Source organism: Silene latifolia, chromosome 8, assembly GCF_048544455.1.
Source record: "Silene latifolia isolate original U9 population chromosome 8, ASM4854445v1, whole genome shotgun sequence".
NCBI lineage: Eukaryota > Viridiplantae > Streptophyta > Magnoliopsida > Caryophyllales > Caryophyllaceae > Silene > Silene latifolia.
Genome location: NC_133533.1, coordinates 40,998,714 through 41,015,343, shown reverse-complemented (window position 1 = coordinate 41,015,343; position 16,630 = coordinate 40,998,714). Strand labels below are relative to the sequence as shown.

The 16,630-nt window shown below is 39.0% G+C and overlaps 4 protein-coding genes across 4 annotated transcripts; 1 reads left to right on the top strand and 3 right to left on the bottom strand.

The window, feature by feature from the left end:
- Positions 1-1,107: 1,107 nt before the first annotated feature.
- Positions 1,108-1,740, bottom strand: LOC141595081 (secreted RxLR effector protein 161-like). Its single transcript, XM_074415054.1, has one exon. The coding sequence runs from the start codon at positions 1,738-1,740 to the stop codon at positions 1,108-1,110; it is 633 nt and encodes a 210-aa protein (XP_074271155.1).
- A 2,091-nt stretch (positions 1,741-3,831) lies between these two features.
- Positions 3,832-4,875, bottom strand: LOC141595080 (uncharacterized). The gene has a single exon (XM_074415053.1). The coding sequence runs from the start codon at positions 4,873-4,875 to the stop codon at positions 3,832-3,834; it is 1,044 nt and encodes a 347-aa protein (XP_074271154.1).
- Positions 4,876-5,857: 982 nt separating this feature from the next.
- Positions 5,858-9,859, top strand: LOC141595079 (uncharacterized). The gene is made up of 3 exons (XM_074415052.1): positions 5,858-7,120; positions 7,226-7,333; positions 8,111-9,859. Exons 1-3 carry the CDS (start codon positions 5,858-5,860, stop codon positions 9,857-9,859), a joined length of 3,120 nt encoding a protein of 1,039 aa, XP_074271153.1.
- A 2,222-nt stretch (positions 9,860-12,081) lies between these two features.
- On the bottom strand, positions 12,082-15,644 carry LOC141596752 (uncharacterized). The gene is made up of 4 exons (XM_074416992.1): positions 15,197-15,644; positions 13,594-13,833; positions 13,232-13,449; positions 12,082-12,553 (listed from the first exon to the last, which is right to left on the bottom strand). The coding sequence occupies exons 1-4, from the start codon at positions 15,548-15,550 to the stop codon at positions 12,367-12,369; spliced, it is 999 nt and encodes a 332-aa protein (XP_074273093.1). The 5' UTR covers positions 15,551-15,644; the 3' UTR covers positions 12,082-12,366.
- Between the last annotated feature and the right edge of the window lie 986 nt (positions 15,645-16,630).

Sequence of the window (16,630 nt, the reverse complement as noted above, 5' to 3'; positions counted from 1 at the left end):
AGATGCATTCAAGGAGATGTCTCCAAATGTCCAGGTATGGTTGTTGATGCTCTCGACCGATGAGGGGGCTAACAGGGGCGCTCGCCCCCTGCCCCCCTCTGACGTTCGCAAATTTCAAAGTTTTTTGTTAAAATTTTCCTACTTTTTTCTATTTTCCCTTAAACCATTACTGGTAAAGTTTAAAGTTTAAAGTTTAAACTTTACTTTTTTCTAGCAAGGGCGCTCGCTTCCACTGGCGTTCGCAAATTTTAAAGTTTTTAGTTAAAATTTTCCAACTTTTTTCGATTTTCCCTTAAACCGTTACCCATTCGCCCCTGCTAGGGTCAACTCCTGACTCCGTCACTGCTCTTAGCCACCATTCTCTTAGAGATGGATGCTTTTGTAATGAAAACTTTATTTGGGATTGTATTTTCCTGTTGGTGTATGGGGGAGTATAAGAAGTAGAGTGGAGATTAGTTGTTTGTTTAGTTGATTAGTTGAAGGTTGATTAGTTGGAGTTTGGTTTAAAGGAATTAGTTTGTGTGTTGATTTGTTGTGAATTTTTTGGGATACATCAAAATGGGAGGGGAGGACCTCTATTTATAGTGCTCCTCCTCCTTCTCCTACATTCTTGGAATTCTCTAGAATAGAGCAGTCTAGAGTGACCTAGACTTAGTACGTCTCTAGAGTTCTCTATACATACAAGACATCTCTAGAAGGTTCTAGACTTCTCTACACACATCTAGACCATTCATGATCCTTCTAGAGTATTCTAGACTATTCTAGTAACTTCGGCATTATTCTAGAACATTCTAGAAGTTTCTACATTATTCTAGAATATTCTGGAACCTTCTAGAACACTCCAGAAAAGTCTCACACTTCAACACTCCTCCTTGAGACTTTTGGAGTGACGCCCAACTTTGATCTTAGAAACTCGAACTTTGCTGTCGGTAGAGCCTTGGTTAAAATGTCAGCTAGTTGGAACTCGGATGGGCAATGGATAAGTTCCACTTCCTTTTCTTGCTCGGCATCTCGAAGTGCATAGAACCTCACTTTCATGTGCTTTGTCTTGCTGAAGCACACTGGATTCTTCGCGATGGCGATTGCTGACTTGTTATCCACCATAACCTAGGTTGCTCCTTCTTGCTTGTAGCCTAAGTCCTGAAGTATCTTCCTTAGCCATATTACTTGATTGACTGCGGCTGAAGCTGCAACGTACTCGGCTTCGGCTGTTGACTGAGCTACGATATCTTGCTTCTTTGAATTCCATGAGAATGTTCCTGAGCCGAAAGTAAAGGCATAGCCTGAAGTACTTTTCATGTCATCTACCGATCCTGCCCAGTCACTGTCGGAGTACGCTATTAATCTTGGATTGTCGCAAGGCTGGTAAAATACTCCAAACTCTAGAGTACCCTTTAGATATCGAAGTATTCTCTTCGCTGTACCCATGTGAACCTCACTTGGTTTGCTCATAAATCTTGATAATAAGCTTGTGGTGAACATAAGATCAGATCTTGTAGCTGTGAGGTAAAGTAAGCTTCCAACCAAGCTTCGGTATTGCTTGAGATCAACTTCTTTTGACCCATCATTTTTGGATAGCTTCCCATTCAAGACCAAAGGAGTAGAAACCGGCTTACAGTTCTCCATCTTGAACCTTTTGAGGATTTCCCGAGCATACTTATTTTGAGAAATGAAGATTCCATCTTCTGCTTGATGGACTTCCATGCCAAGGAAGAAATTCATTAAGCCCAAATCCGTCATTTCAAACCTTTTCTTCATCTCCTCCTTAAATGTAAGGATCATTTGGGCATTGTTTCCTGTGACAAGGAGATCATCAACATAGAGAGAAACGATGAGAAGATCACCTTGTTTTTTCTTTACGTATAGTGTATGCTCATTTTTACTCCTCGTGAATCCTTGATCAAGGAAGTAAGAATCAATCTTGCGTACCACGCCCTTGGAGCTTGTTTGAGGCCATATAGAGCCTTTTTCAGCTTGCACACCTTTTCTTCATTTTCTTGTGTGACAAAGTCTGGAGGTTGCTCGATGTATATCTCCTCCTCGAGTTCTCCATTAAGGAAGGTAGATTCGACATCAAGTTGATAAATTTTTCATCTTTCTTGAGCAGGTAGAGCAATAAGAGTCCTTACCGTATCATGACGAGCAACTGGAGCAAATGTGTCTCCGTAGTCTATTCCAGCTTGTTGGGAGTACCCTTTCACGACCAATCTTGCTTTGTACTTATTGATTGAGCCATCTGGATTCAACTTTGTTTTGTAGACCCATTTCACTCCAATCACCTTTCGATCCTTGGGTTTGTCCACTAATTCCCAGGTGTTATTCTTCTTTATCATGTTTATTTCTGTCTCCATTACGTCTTGCCACTCTTTGTATTTGGAAGCCTCATCATAGTCTCTTGGCTCCTCAAAAGCGAAGTAGCATCTCTCACATTCCTCTTCATTCAGATTAATAACGGGACATTTTGCATAAATTTTGGAGAGATCTTTCTTACCTTGAGGTCCCGTAGCATTCTCCGAATCGTCGTTTGAGGATGGAGAGTGTGCATGCATTGGATTTGATGGAGGTGTAGGAGGATCATTATTATTTATCATATCATCATCATCTTCTGAATGTTGGTGATCAGGAACTAGGATCACATTTCTTTCCACCTTCTTTTCTTCCCAATTCCATATTGCATCTTCATCCAACTCCACGTCTCGGCTTATCATAATCTTCTCCGTATTAATATTGAAAATCCGGTAAGCCTTTGATTTTGAGTCGTAGCCAAGAAATATACCTTTCTCTGCCTTATCATCAAGCTTGCTCCTTTTTTGCCTTGGGATGTGAGCATAGCAGATCGAGCCAAACACCTTTAAATGCTTAGCTGTAGGCTTTTTACCGCTCCAAGCTTCTACTCGGAGTTTTTCCTTAATCGCCTTTGTTGGAAGTCCATTGAGCAGGTATACGGATGTGTAGACGACCTCCCCAAAATTTCTTCGGCATTTTCTTTTCAGCCAACATGCATCTGGCCATCTCCATCACGGTCCTATTCTTTCTTTCGGATACCCCGTTTTTTTGTGGAGTATATCCTGCGGTGAGCTGATGTTCTACACCTTCATCTTCACAAAACTGGTCAAACTGTGAAGAAGTATATTCTTTCCCGCGATCGGATCTAATCATCTTCAATTTGCACCCGCTTTTATTTTCAGCAAGAGCTTTGAATTTTTGAAAGACTTGGAATACTTCTAATTTTTGTTTCATAAAATATACCCAAGTCATTCGAGTAAAATCATCAATAAACAAGATAAAGTACCTGTTTCCAAGATGAGATAAGGTTCTTTGAGGACCGCATACGTCTGTGTGAACAAGCTCTAGCTTTTTACTTGCCCTCCATGCTTGGCTCTTTGGAAATGGCAGGCGGTGTTGCTTTCCAAGTTGACAAGGCTCGCATAGTTCTTTAGTTGCTTGAATCATTGGAAAATCCCGCACAACATTCTGGTTGTGTAAGTCGGCTAGTGCACGTAAGTTGAAATGTCCGTACCTTCTATGCCATAGCCAGGTCTCCGCGGCGTGAGCTCGATATGATGACTCTAGGCCATACTTCCATTTCAAGGAGAAGCTTTTATTTTCCATGGCAACTTTAGCAATCTCCTTATTTCCGGGATCATATATGGTGCAATGATTATTCGCAAAGACTATTGAATAACCATTCTTGATCATTTGTGCCACACTTAGCAAATTTTCAGCAAGATCCGGGACAAGCAGCACATTTTTAATATATTTTGTACCCCGCTTAGTTGGAACAATGATCGTACCTTTGCCCTTTGATGTCAGAACTTCGCCATTCCCCATTCATACCGGAGTTTGGACAGAAGTATCCAACTCGCTGAAGATGCTTGAATCATTTGTCATGTGACTTGTACAACCGCTGTCAATTAGCCACCTACTTTCTTTGCTTGAACTCTTTGCTTGGCCGGCATAGAAGAGGTGCTCATTATTAACGCTACTTGAATAATGAGCTTGGTCCTTGGACTCTATTTGTTTTTGTATACAATCTTTTTTAATATGCCCATACTTCTTACAATGGTGACACTGGGGCTTGCCTTTGAAATAGCAATTCTTTTCTGCATGATTATTCTTTCCACAAATGCCACAAGGAGGAAACTTTCCCTTTGATTGTGACATTTGTTTATTGCCACCATCGTCACTTTTCTTCTTCCACCCTCCGGACCGCTTTTCTTTCTGTGATGACTTGAACGCATCCTCAGAAGAAGATTCTTCAGTCTTGAATTTTTGATCATAGGCGAGTAAGGATCCAAGTAGCTCGGTTACTTTGAGCTTTGAAAGATCCCTTGATTCTTCAATAACAGTGACAATCATGTCGAACTTTTTGGTTAAAGTCGCAAGAATTTTTTGCACGATTCTCGTGTCGGTAATATCTTCACCATATATTTTCATTTGGTTAACTATCTCCGTTACTCTCGAAGTATAGGTTTGTATGTCTTCATTCTCCCTCATCTTCAAATTTTCGAAATCTTTTCTTAGGGTATTGAGACGTATTGTTCTTATCCTTTCATCAACATGGAATTCTTTTTGGAGTGAATCCCATGCTTCTTTTGCGGTAGAAGCCCGCATTATTTTTGGAAAGATGGTCTCCGAAACAGCATTAAAGATGAAAGACAAGGCTTTGGCGTCCTTTATCTCATCCTCATTTATTTTCTTTAAGGATGCTTCGGTGGGTTGAACACCTTCTTGTTGCTTTTCGGGACCATTTTCCACAATCTCCCATAGTGCATTTGATTTTAAGAGAGCCTTCATTTTAATGCACCAATAGTCGTAATTTTCTCCTCCAAAAATTGGAAGGGTACACGATAGAGTATTTGATGCGGAAGCCATAGTTTTATTTTGTTGCCCTGAGATCTTTAGAGCTCTGATACCACTTGTTGGTGTATGGGGGAGTATAAGAAGTAGAGTGGAGATTAGTTGTTTGTTTAGTTGATTAGTTGAAGGTTGATTAGTTGGAGTTTGGTTTAAAGGAATTAGTTTGTGTATTGATTTGTTGTGAATTTTTTGGGATACATCAAAATGGGAGGGGAGGACCTCTATTTATAGTGCTCCTCCTCCTTCTCCTACATTCTTGGAATTCTCTAGAATAGAGCATTCTAGAGTGACCTAGACTTAGTACGTCTCTAGAGTTCTCTATACATACAAGACATCTCTAGAAGGTTCTAGACTTCTCTACACACATCTAGACCATTCATGATCCTTCTAGAGTATTCTAGACTATTCTAGTAACTTCGACATTATTCTAGAACATTCTAGAAGTTTCTACATTATTCTAGAATATTCCGGAACCTTCTAGAACACTCCAGAAAAGTCTCACACTTCAACATTTCCCTTGTATAACTGAATTAACGGATTTCTATATCTAAAAACTTAAATTTGGTACCAAATTCGCCATGCGCTTTATTTAGTCTCTATAATAATGACATAATTAGCTACTAGTTCAGTTTAGTCTCCTAATTAAAAACCCAAAGAAAAAAAAAAGATTGATCTCAACATTGGTCACTATGGAAATATATCCTTCGGATATTTCGGGCTATGTGGGATATGCTCAGAATATGTGATTACGATATATTGTTATTCGGTTTCCTTAGTGTAATTATCTGTTTCTTTTTTCATAGGAACTAACTTTGCCCTAGTTTTGTAATCTCTGTATATATTGCCTTGCTTGTATCACGTTCACTTCACCAATTAATTCAAGGCTCTTAAGCCAATTCTTCAAATCCCTTTACAGTTTATCATGGTATCATCGGAGCAAGTTTAAATCCTAGCATCCGTCCTTTTTTTTTTCAAACACACAAATATCAGTCTTACAATGACAAAAATCGGAAGTCAATTCGATTCAACCAATTCTAACACCAAAACGATTCCGTCTTCTTCACCATTATTTTTACATCCTTCGGAAAGTCCGAGTCTCAAACTTACCTCAATCATTTTCAATGGTGAGAACTATGATCTCTGGGCTGATGCAGTTAAGAACGGGCTCGAAGCAAAGAATAAATTAGGGCTTGTTAATGGGACTGTGCCGAAACCTGAAGGAAAAGAGGACGAGGATTGCGAAGTTGTGGCTTGGCGTCAATGCAACGCCATGATAAAGGCTTGGTTGCGCAGTGTCATAGACGAAAAATTGCACCCAAGCATTGCCTTTTCTGGGACCGTAGTCGAAATCTGGAAGGAACTTCAAGAACGATACGCAGCCGGGAATGCAGCTCGCATTCATCAATTGAAAAGCGACCTCGCAGCATGCAGGCAAGGTAATCGATCTGTTGTTGATTATTACACTAATTTAAAGTCCTTATGGGACGAACTAGCAACTTACAGTCGCGTTCCCGACTGTACCTGTGGTGCTGCCACTGCTTTCCTTAAAGAAAAAGAAGAAGAAAAAATTCATCAATTCATTATGGGACTAAACGATACCTTATATAATAACATTCGTTTCAACCTATTGATGGATGACGACCTCACTTCCCTAAATCGTGTCTATGGAATCGTCTTGAGGGAGGAGCGACATAAAGCAGTCATTCGCATTCGTGACGAACCAGCTACTGAAGTCGCCATGAGTGCACGGGCAGATAGCAACCGTAGCACCATCCAGCCTGATTCCAAGGAATACGAACCCCCACGTTGCACCCATTGCAAAAAGTGGTACCACACGGAGGCCACATTTTGGGAGAAATTGGGACTTAGCGGCAGAGGATGTGGGAGGGGAAGGAGAGGAGGACGCGGTGGTCGTGGTGGACGCGGTTTCGGAAGCAACAATCAGACCGCAAATGCTACAACAACCGCTGATGAAGGTGTTGCTTCCAAACCAGACTTGACGGCGGATGAAATAGAACAATTGAGGACTCTACTCAGTGGTAAAGGTGACACTCATGAAAAATTACAAGGTACCCGTTCTCTTAATCTGAATAATTGGATGCTCGATAGTGGGTGTTCCCACCATATGACAGGTTGTCGAGATGCCCTTTCTAAATTATGGCAGGGTGCTCCTTCGACCGTTGGGTTGCCTGATGGGTCGACTATTGTTGCTAATGAACATGGCAAAGTCCAACTCACGCAGAAATTTCATTTGCAGGATGTGTTATACGTCCCCAATTTAAAGTGTCATCTTATTTCTATCCCTCAACTCATTCGTGAAAATAATTGCTTAGTGGCTTTTAATTCTAATTTTTGCATAATACAGGACCAATCTACGAAGACGGAGATTGGACGGGGTGAGTTGCGAGATGGAGTTTATTACATGACACGAGTTGGAGAAGTTGTTGCGCGTGTTGGAGTGAATGAGGCACGGGTATGGCATCGAAGACTTGGTCATCCTTCAAATAATGTCTTTCCTTGTTTTAGCAGCTTGATTTCGAAACCTTTGTCAGTTGATTCGGATTTTATTTGTGATTCTTGTTGCCGGTCAAAACAAACCCGTTTGAGTTTTAAGCTTAATAATAAGCGGCATGATACTTTATTTCATTTAATTCATTGTGATATATGGGGACCATATCGTGTGAGTAGTCTATCCGGTGCACATTATTTCTTAAATATTGTTGACGATCATAGCAGAAGCGTATGGGTTCATCTTATGAAAGATAAGAGGGAGGTGTGTGATTTAATGAAATACTTTTGTAAAATGATACATACACAGTTTGGCAAGCAAATTAAAGTCATACAAAGTGATAACGGAACTGAATTTTTGTCGGGCCAGTTAACACAATTTTATAAGGAGAATGGTATGCTGTTTCAAACTAGTGTAGTTGACACCCCGCAGCAGAATGGTCGTGTCGAGAGAAAGCATCGACACATTTTGGAAAAAGCTAGAGCCCTACGTTTTCAAGCCAACCTACCCATCGAATTTTGGGGGAAATGTGTTTTAACGGCAGTGTACCTTATAAATCGGACTCCCATGAAAATTTTAAACGGGAAGACACCCTATGAGTTGCTACATGGCCACGCACCCAATCTCGACCATTTAAGAGTCTTAGGATGTCTCGCTTACGCTCACAATAAGCAACGACCTAAGGAGAAATTTAAGGAACGTGGAACTTGATGTGTTTTTATTGGATACCCGAAAACACAGAAAGGATGGTGTGTTTATGATTTGAAGTCAAAACGGCAATTTGTTTCTCGTGATGTGCATTTTTATGAGAACGTTTTTCCTTTTGCTCTTGAGTCCGAACACACTCCTGCTGACAGTAGCACGGCTGGTACTAATGACTCACTCCCATTCCTTGATGACATTCCTGGGTCATCCTTAGTTTTGGGCACACCACCGGACACAGGTACCATTGCACCCGAGGCAACAGTTGAAACCGAGACACCTGCTGCCAATGACTTTCCCGAGGGTGTCTCTGTCACGGATGAGGTAGTCGGGAGTGATAGTGTTGAGGGGGAGCAAGGTCCAGCCGAGGAGGAATCACAGTTAGGAAGAGGAGCACAACAAAGGTTTGAACCCGCATGGAAGAAAGACTATGTTTGCCAATCCACTCGTGTCATTCCAACCAAAGCAACGCACTCGTCCAACACTCCGTCATCCACGAAAGGTACTCGTTATCCATTAATTAATTATGCCACAAGTAGTTGTTTTTCATTGCCTCACAGAAATTTCATTGGAGCGGTCGATGCCATTCGCGAACCTAGAAGTTACTATGAAGCTGTTAAACAAGCCGAATGGCGAGAAGCCATGGGGAAAGAAATTGATGCGCTCGAAAAGAATGGGACATGGAAAATTGTAGACCTCCCTGACGGAAAGAAACCAATTGGATGCAAGTGGGTTTACAAAACCAAACTCAAAGCGGATGGAACGATCGAAAGACATAAAGCTCGGTTAGTGGCTCAAGGATTCACTCAAATAGAGGGTATTGATTATCATGAAACATTCGCGCCCGTGGCTAAAATGACCAGTGTTCGGCTGCTACTAGCAGTGGCGGTGGCTAAGAAGTGGAATATTTCTCAACTAGACATAAACAACGCTTTCCTTCATGGTGATTTGGATGAAAAAGTGTACATGCGATTGCCGCAAGGCTTCCAAGCCAAAACGACAGGAAAGGTATGTCGCCTATTAAAATCTCTATATGGTTTAAAACAAGTCTCGAGAAATTGGTTTGCTAAATTGACGGATGCATTACGGGGATATGGGTTCACTCAATCGCTCGCAGATTATTCTTTATTTACAATGAACAAGTCGGGAATTTTTCTTGGTTTATTAGTATATGTGGATGACATGATCATTGTAAGTAATAATTCCAAAGCAAGTGATAATTTGAAGCAATTTCTCGATGCAAAGTTTGGGATAAAAGATCATGGCCGATTAAAATTCTTCTTGGGGATAGAAGTAGCACATGGTGAATCGGGTTTGTTTCTTTGCCAACGAAAATATGCTCTGGAAATCATCAAGGAAGCTAAGTTGGAAGGCGCGAAACCAGTCCAAACACCCATTATTCAAAATCATGAGCTAGCACTTTCCACTAGTGCTTTGTTAAAAGACCCTGTTATGTATAGAAGATTGGTAGGACGACTTGTTTATCTCACAATCACGCGGCCGGATTTGTTATACGCTGTCCATACCTTATCACAATTCGTGCAAGCACCAAGGAAGGAGCATTTGGAAGCCGCACTCCGTGTTGTGCGCTATCTCAAAGGCGATCCTGGGAAGGGGATAGTTATGAGCAAGGACTCAGTGATGCAACTCAATGGCTATTCCGACTCTGACTATGCTCGATGCCCTTTAACCAGACGGTCTCTCACCGGCTATTTTGTCGCATTAGGTACAACTCCGATTTCTTGGAAGGTTCGAAAACAGCCAACGGTAGCGAAGTCCACTGCATAGGCAGAATACCAAGCTATGGCAGCAGTGACAAGCGAGTTAATTTGGCTAAAATCTTTCCTCCTCTCACTTGGTATTGATCATACACATTCCATGCGAGTTCTATGTGATAACAAATCGGCTTTACACATTGCAAAGAATCCGGTTTTTCATGACCGTACGAAACATATTGAAGTCGATTGTCATTTCATTCGACAGCATTTGATGAGCAAGAACATTGCAGCAAGCCACGTTCAAAGTAATGAGCAAATCGCGGACTTTTTCACTAAGGCCCTTGGTGGAGAAGCATTTGCATATTTAAGTCGTAAGTTGGGCATTAGGTCACCTAATGTTCCAACTTAAGGGGGAGTAAGGAAATATATCCTTCGGATATTTCGGGCTATGTGGGATATGCTCGGAATATTTGATTACGATATATTGTTATTCGGTTTCCTTAGTGTAATTATCTGTTTCCTTTTTCATAGGAACTAACTTTGCCCTAGTTTTGTAATCTTTGTATATATTGCCTTGCTTGTATCACGTTCACTTCACCAATTAATTCAAGGCTCTTAAGCCAATTCTTCAAATCCCTTTACAGTTTATCGGTCACCAAGTGATATACTTCCTATTTAGCAACTAATTTTTCGTGAGTTGCTAAATTTGTAGCTAAATCAGTATTCTCTTGTAGTGAACTCGGCACCTATAGCCGCCTTGTCCCCTAACCTGTCCTTGTGAATGTACTAAAGTACTAGACTCCTTCACCTAAACTACTCTTTTTTCACAAAATCGCGTTAATTAAATAATTGTTCATTTTCTTTCCAAAAGGGAATACTTCAAAGACTGTGTGTACTGAGATAAAACATGAGTCTGCGTGAAGAAGTGTACGTATCCTATGATTATTAACTCACAAAAAAGTAGATTTGATTCACACATTTGATATTGTGTGTGTAGTCATTGTTACTTCAAATCCCACATTGAAGACGGCACGTATCCGTCACTTTGAAGTGACGGATACCATTTCCTCTTACAAATGACCCAAATAGAGGAGAGAGGGAAGCACATGAGGGTGCCTCACCTTGTCCCCCCTATCCGTTTTGTGAGTGCATTACCCGTCACTTGCTCCGACCCGTCTTCAGCAAGACTAACTGTTACTTTTGTTATTTGTTGAAATTATTGTCAGTTTTCTCGTTAATTAAGGTGTACAATAATGTGATACACAGATAAATCTCGTTAATTAAGGTGTACAATAATGTGATACACAGATAAATCAGTATAATTATACACTTTTCTCATGCAATATTGATAAATTGAAAATATTTCATTGTTTTCGATCAGTTCTTTATTTTGTTTGGGATAGATGTTAATAACAAGACTTCCCATGCATTGTACTCCGGCTATCACCAATTAGGATCGTGTACTTGTGGCCTACAAGCTTACAAATATCACAAATTCTTATTTCAGACGGGCTGTTTTCCCGTCTGAAATAAGACAGACAAAATATTGCCATTTTTTAAGAGAATGTAACCATTTAATCCACAAAATGTTATCACTAGAGGTGTCACTTTTTACCCTGAAAATGATTATGAAAAATAATGTTTAACATGTTACCAGAAAATAACATTATTTTATTATAAAATGACATGTTGTCTGTCTTGTTTCAGACGAGAAACAGTCGTCTGAAGCAAGACGCGCTGTACAAATATATAAAGAGAATTTCGAAAAGTGGATAGTTTGGTTTGAGTGTGACTACTACTTAAGTTTCCAGATTAGAGTTGTGGTTCTTTGGCTTTGTTTACCCAATTTGTTGGATTTCTATAGTTGAATTTTACATTTTTCCGGAGGCTTGCAATCAATTAAACCGACAATTTTAAAACATTCAACCTCAATATACATTCTATTATCAATAACATAGAATTATGGTTTCTTCTTTATTATTGACTCAAGGGTACATGTAACCGAAATGCACAGTACATAGAATCCCTAAACAAAATAACCGCGATCCCCAACTCTCAAATGACCTCCCTACAGTTCGCAGTGAATCTTTTGTTAATACTTGCATCTTGCACACCAAATACAGATTAATCTCCAATGTGCTAAAGAATATAGAAGAAACCAGGTGTTGACAAACAATCAAACAGTGAAAAATGAAAACAAACTGCAGAAAAAGAATTGAAAGATGGTAAAAATCCGTACATGGAAGCGATGAAGCTCGGATCTGAAGTTTAGAACTATATGTTACGCTGTTATTATAGGAATTCAGGCGGGCGAATTGGTTCATCAGTTTTCGTGCTGGAAATACAACTCCATCCCTTGCAGGAAATGCAACTTCATTTCCTAATGTACCGTTATATATGGATCTTCCAGTATTCATAATTGTAACTAGGAACTGAAATCCAGCATAACATGAAACTCTACGCAAAATTGAATCACTAATAGCTTATTTACAGTGGATTTTAATATTTACGTAACCTATCTGACCTACATTTCAATCAAAGCAAGGGAAATCTCTTGCCACTTTTCAACCCAGTTAACTACAATGGTTGCCAAGGTTGTTCCTCATCTTCTTGAAGTTGTTTCAACCTCCTTTTCGAATATAACCCAATAACAACCGTCGCAGCCAGAGTCAAACAAAAGCCAATAGCATCTAAAAGTATGTGTCGTTTTGAAACTGGAGTATGATCTTCCATTGCTTCTGCTACCGTCCTTATCAGAATCCCACTAGACGAAAACACCACAATATGTTAGCATCATTTAAACTTATTACTCCATGAAGCAAATCAATCGTATCTTAATTAAAGTAGTAGATTTAGCTGTGTGTTGAATTTAGGCTAATCGGGGGTGGGGAGAGAAGAATTCCTTAAATATCGAACTGCAAGACTGTCTAGCGACCAAATTATAAAGGTTTCAAAAGGTTACTACCTCATTATGAAACGCAGCAATGATCAAACTGAACATCCGAGTAAGAGTAACATCAACAAGAAAATACTGCAATGTGTCAATGTCTCGAGAGTGATTTCAGTATGTTTATCTCATAGAGGAGACATCTTTGTTCGAAAAGGTAAAGTGTTAGCTCACAGGCTCAGGAAATCCATGTAATAAACAACAATATGTAGACAGGCCAATAACTCGCCAGACTAAAAAAATGATAGTGTGATTTTCCAACATGAAATTTCTCCTACGAATAGTTTATGTTGAAGAGTTTTATCATGTTTTCAATGTAATATGAAAAGAATCCACAGGAAGGCTATCGAAACCAACCAAACTGGCAATTTTTTTTAGGTCTCAAAAGGAATGCAATTTTTTTCATCAAAAAAAATGCAGATAATTCTAGCATTGCAAATTGGCAAGTGTAACAAGATTAGATTAAATTCTCAAAAGAAAATGAAAAAACCCTACCTATAAATGGCGACAAATGTCTCAGGAATTATGCCTAACAAGGATCCCGCCAGGTAGGGGCTATATTCAACACCAGTGGCAACGGCAGTGTAGTTGAACAACACGTACGGAAAAGGGGCAACTCGTATCAGAGCAACAGCTCTAAACTGATGAAACCAATCACCGTCACCAGCAAGTCCAATGATGGAAGCTTCTCTAGGATGGTTATCCAGCCATTTCTAGGTTTGGCAGAATAGTTATTAAGAACAGAAAAAAAGAAACAGTTGTCATGGAAAAGTAAATAATTAAATATTAACCCCTCTCTACAAAAGGCAGAACTTGAAGATGATGCAACAAATTTATAAAACGTCAAAAGTGCTTACTTTGAGTCTGGGAAGAAAGAGATGGTTAGCAATAAAATAAGGCAAGGAAACGGCAATAGTTTCTGCAGCCATGATAAGCAAGAAGCCAAAACCATAGCCAAATGTCATTCCAGCCACCCACTTGAACGGCAAAGATGGTAAGAGTAAGACGGGCAATAAGGCATTTGCAGCAAACAAAATAGCTGCAAGCACGGGAGGACGAAAAGTTTCGACAAGCCAGTGTATCACTGGAATAAGTTCCTGCAAAGCACATATCACAGAAAAATATGAGCAGGGCAGCAGGCATTTTCCCAGGTTACTGATATTTATCATCATGTTTCTGTATGACTGAAGTTAGGGCATAAAACGACATCCTATTAGAATCAAGAGGGAACAAAACCAAATTACATCAACTAGTGTTCTATCTCATATCCCTAAATAAATGCCTGATTCCAGGGGACAGAGATGCGCATGGGACAGAAGATTCTACAATAAAATATAGAAACAAATACTAATACTCTTCCTAGCAATAAAATCATTAATAGATAGAAATAACATTGCATGAAACTACTAAAGCAAACTCCTGCAAAAGAATAGCACCAGCAACCTTTTGACTTAAGAGTACCACCTTACCTTTAGAATTCCAGCAGCACAAGAGTACATCATTTAAGTAGGGATAATATAGGAAGTTTATATAAAAATGTGTCAATCATTTTGGGATGAACCATAAACGCATTGAGATTGAGGGAGTATTTTCTATAACTAACCAGAATTTACTACCTTATGCTCCTCTGAATGAATGTCCGATATGCAAAAGGAGTCGTTATAGAGGATGCCACAATCAAAGCATAGTTCAATGAAGCTCATAGACAGTAGCACAAATATAACTATTCCAGTAACAAGCAAGAAAGAAGCATTTTTGTCGCAAAATAGCAAGCTACTCTAAGCCCTAAACGACAATGGAACGCCTATTAGGTAGGTAGGCGCACCTGAGCTCATATTCTGAGGTCGTGTGTCACATTCATAGAGGTAAAGACTCAATTACACATATTCATGAAAAAGGTACTGTAACTAGGGCATTACTTCATTTCCCCATGGATCATAACCGCATATTGTCAGGATATACCCCCACCACGGATTCAATGAATATCCTATTACCATCTAAGTCATCTACAGGTCTATGACTTTCAAGGTAGATGACTTTTCAAGTTCGACCTCTTCAAAGGCGTCCAATTACCAAAAGTTTCAAAATCAAGCAAAGTGCTTAATTCAATACTCCAATTTTTCATTAACTTATCTCCCGATACGTGCATTTTAGTATCATTAACGTGTGCCCACGTTAGAAAAACCGTCTCAACCTTTGCCAAACATTCTACCTATTGTTTAAATTCTCTAACTCAAGAAACCTAGCAAGCTCAATCAATCGAGAACGAAATCAAATCATCAAAATCAATCTAATATAGAAACTAACATTATATATAAAATTTCCATAACTAAACTAAACCTAACAAAGTCAATGATGCAATCTAGAACAAACTCAAATTCATCAAAAATCAATCTAACCTAGAAATTCATCCAAATTAAGCAACAACAATATTCAAAATAGGAAAGAAAAGAAAAGAACCTTGTGTACGAAATCAGAACCGTATCGCTTGACAAGAACAACAGCAGAAACCGAGATAATCGCACAAAAAACTACTCTGAGGAACCATAATTTCGATCGAGATTCAATCCTCATCCAAGAAAAGCAAAGTGTATCATTAGTGTTATTATTATCATCGATATGATTATGATTAGGGAAATTAGGGTTTGAAGATGATGATAGGAGAGGAGATTGTTCTTCGGCAGGAAGTGAAGTAGTAGTATTACATTGATAATGGCGGTTTAATCGAGTGAAATCGCCATTAACGGGCTCCATTTTAGGTGGAATTGAAAGACGTGTTGGTGAAGCTTCGTAAATTGAGGTTTCATCCTCCATTGTTGTATTTAATGTATGTTTCTGGTTTTAGGAAGGGGGAATATGCCTAGTACTTTCTCTTCTTGTTTGTTCTACTCCGTGTTGGACTCTTGCAACACGGACTGTTTCCATAATTCCATTTTTTCGCTCTCTAGTGAAGTATATTAAAATCATTCCTTTTTCTCTATCTAATCTAATCAAATAATTGCTTGTTAGATTGTTAAATACTCGGGTAACACTTACTTTATATGGCGTATCACACCATCCTTATACCTTTTGATATTTACACAAAATGTCATTACATACCCCATCTATCAACCCAAAATTAAACCCAAAATGTCATTACATACTCCACCTATTTTTTTTCCTCTTTACCCTTGCTTTTACCCTATTTTCTTACATACCCCACCTATTTTTTTCCCTCTTTACCCCTGCTTTTACCTTATTTTCTTAAAAAAAACTCATTTTTTATCATGTTATCATTGGTGGGGTATGGAGGGAGTATAATATAACTAATTTTAAATCCGTGCAAATTGCACAAATATGCTATTTTAAATATCATTACTTCATCAAGATATCTTGAGTCAGTGGTTAGGACGGAGGTATTGTGGATAATAGATCCAGGTTCGAATCCCCCGTCCCCTCTATCAGAATGCGACTAAGTGCGCTTTGATTTACCAAAAAAATCGTTACTTCTATTTTTCTGTTTTCTTCCTTTTGAGTGCACGATTTACAATACGATACTTTATCTACGTTTTTAGTGCATACGATAAATTTTTTTGGTTCATGACAATTATTGTAAAACATTATCAATGTCGTATAGCTTACCTATTCGACCCGTCACATGAACTCGTGAATATACATATTTGACCTGCCACACGTGTGTAGACTTATTACAAAACGATAGAATATGGACCTTCCCATTTTATAAGGGTTATTTACCCGTAAATCTTTACCCATGGCTCGAGTTTAATCGAACCTAAAACAACCTGTTAACTTAAAATTAAAGTTTGGATCAACTCGTAAATCACGTTAATTACTGAAAAATGTATACTTCAAATATTTAAAACCAATTTAAAATTAAAATTTTAATATATTGTA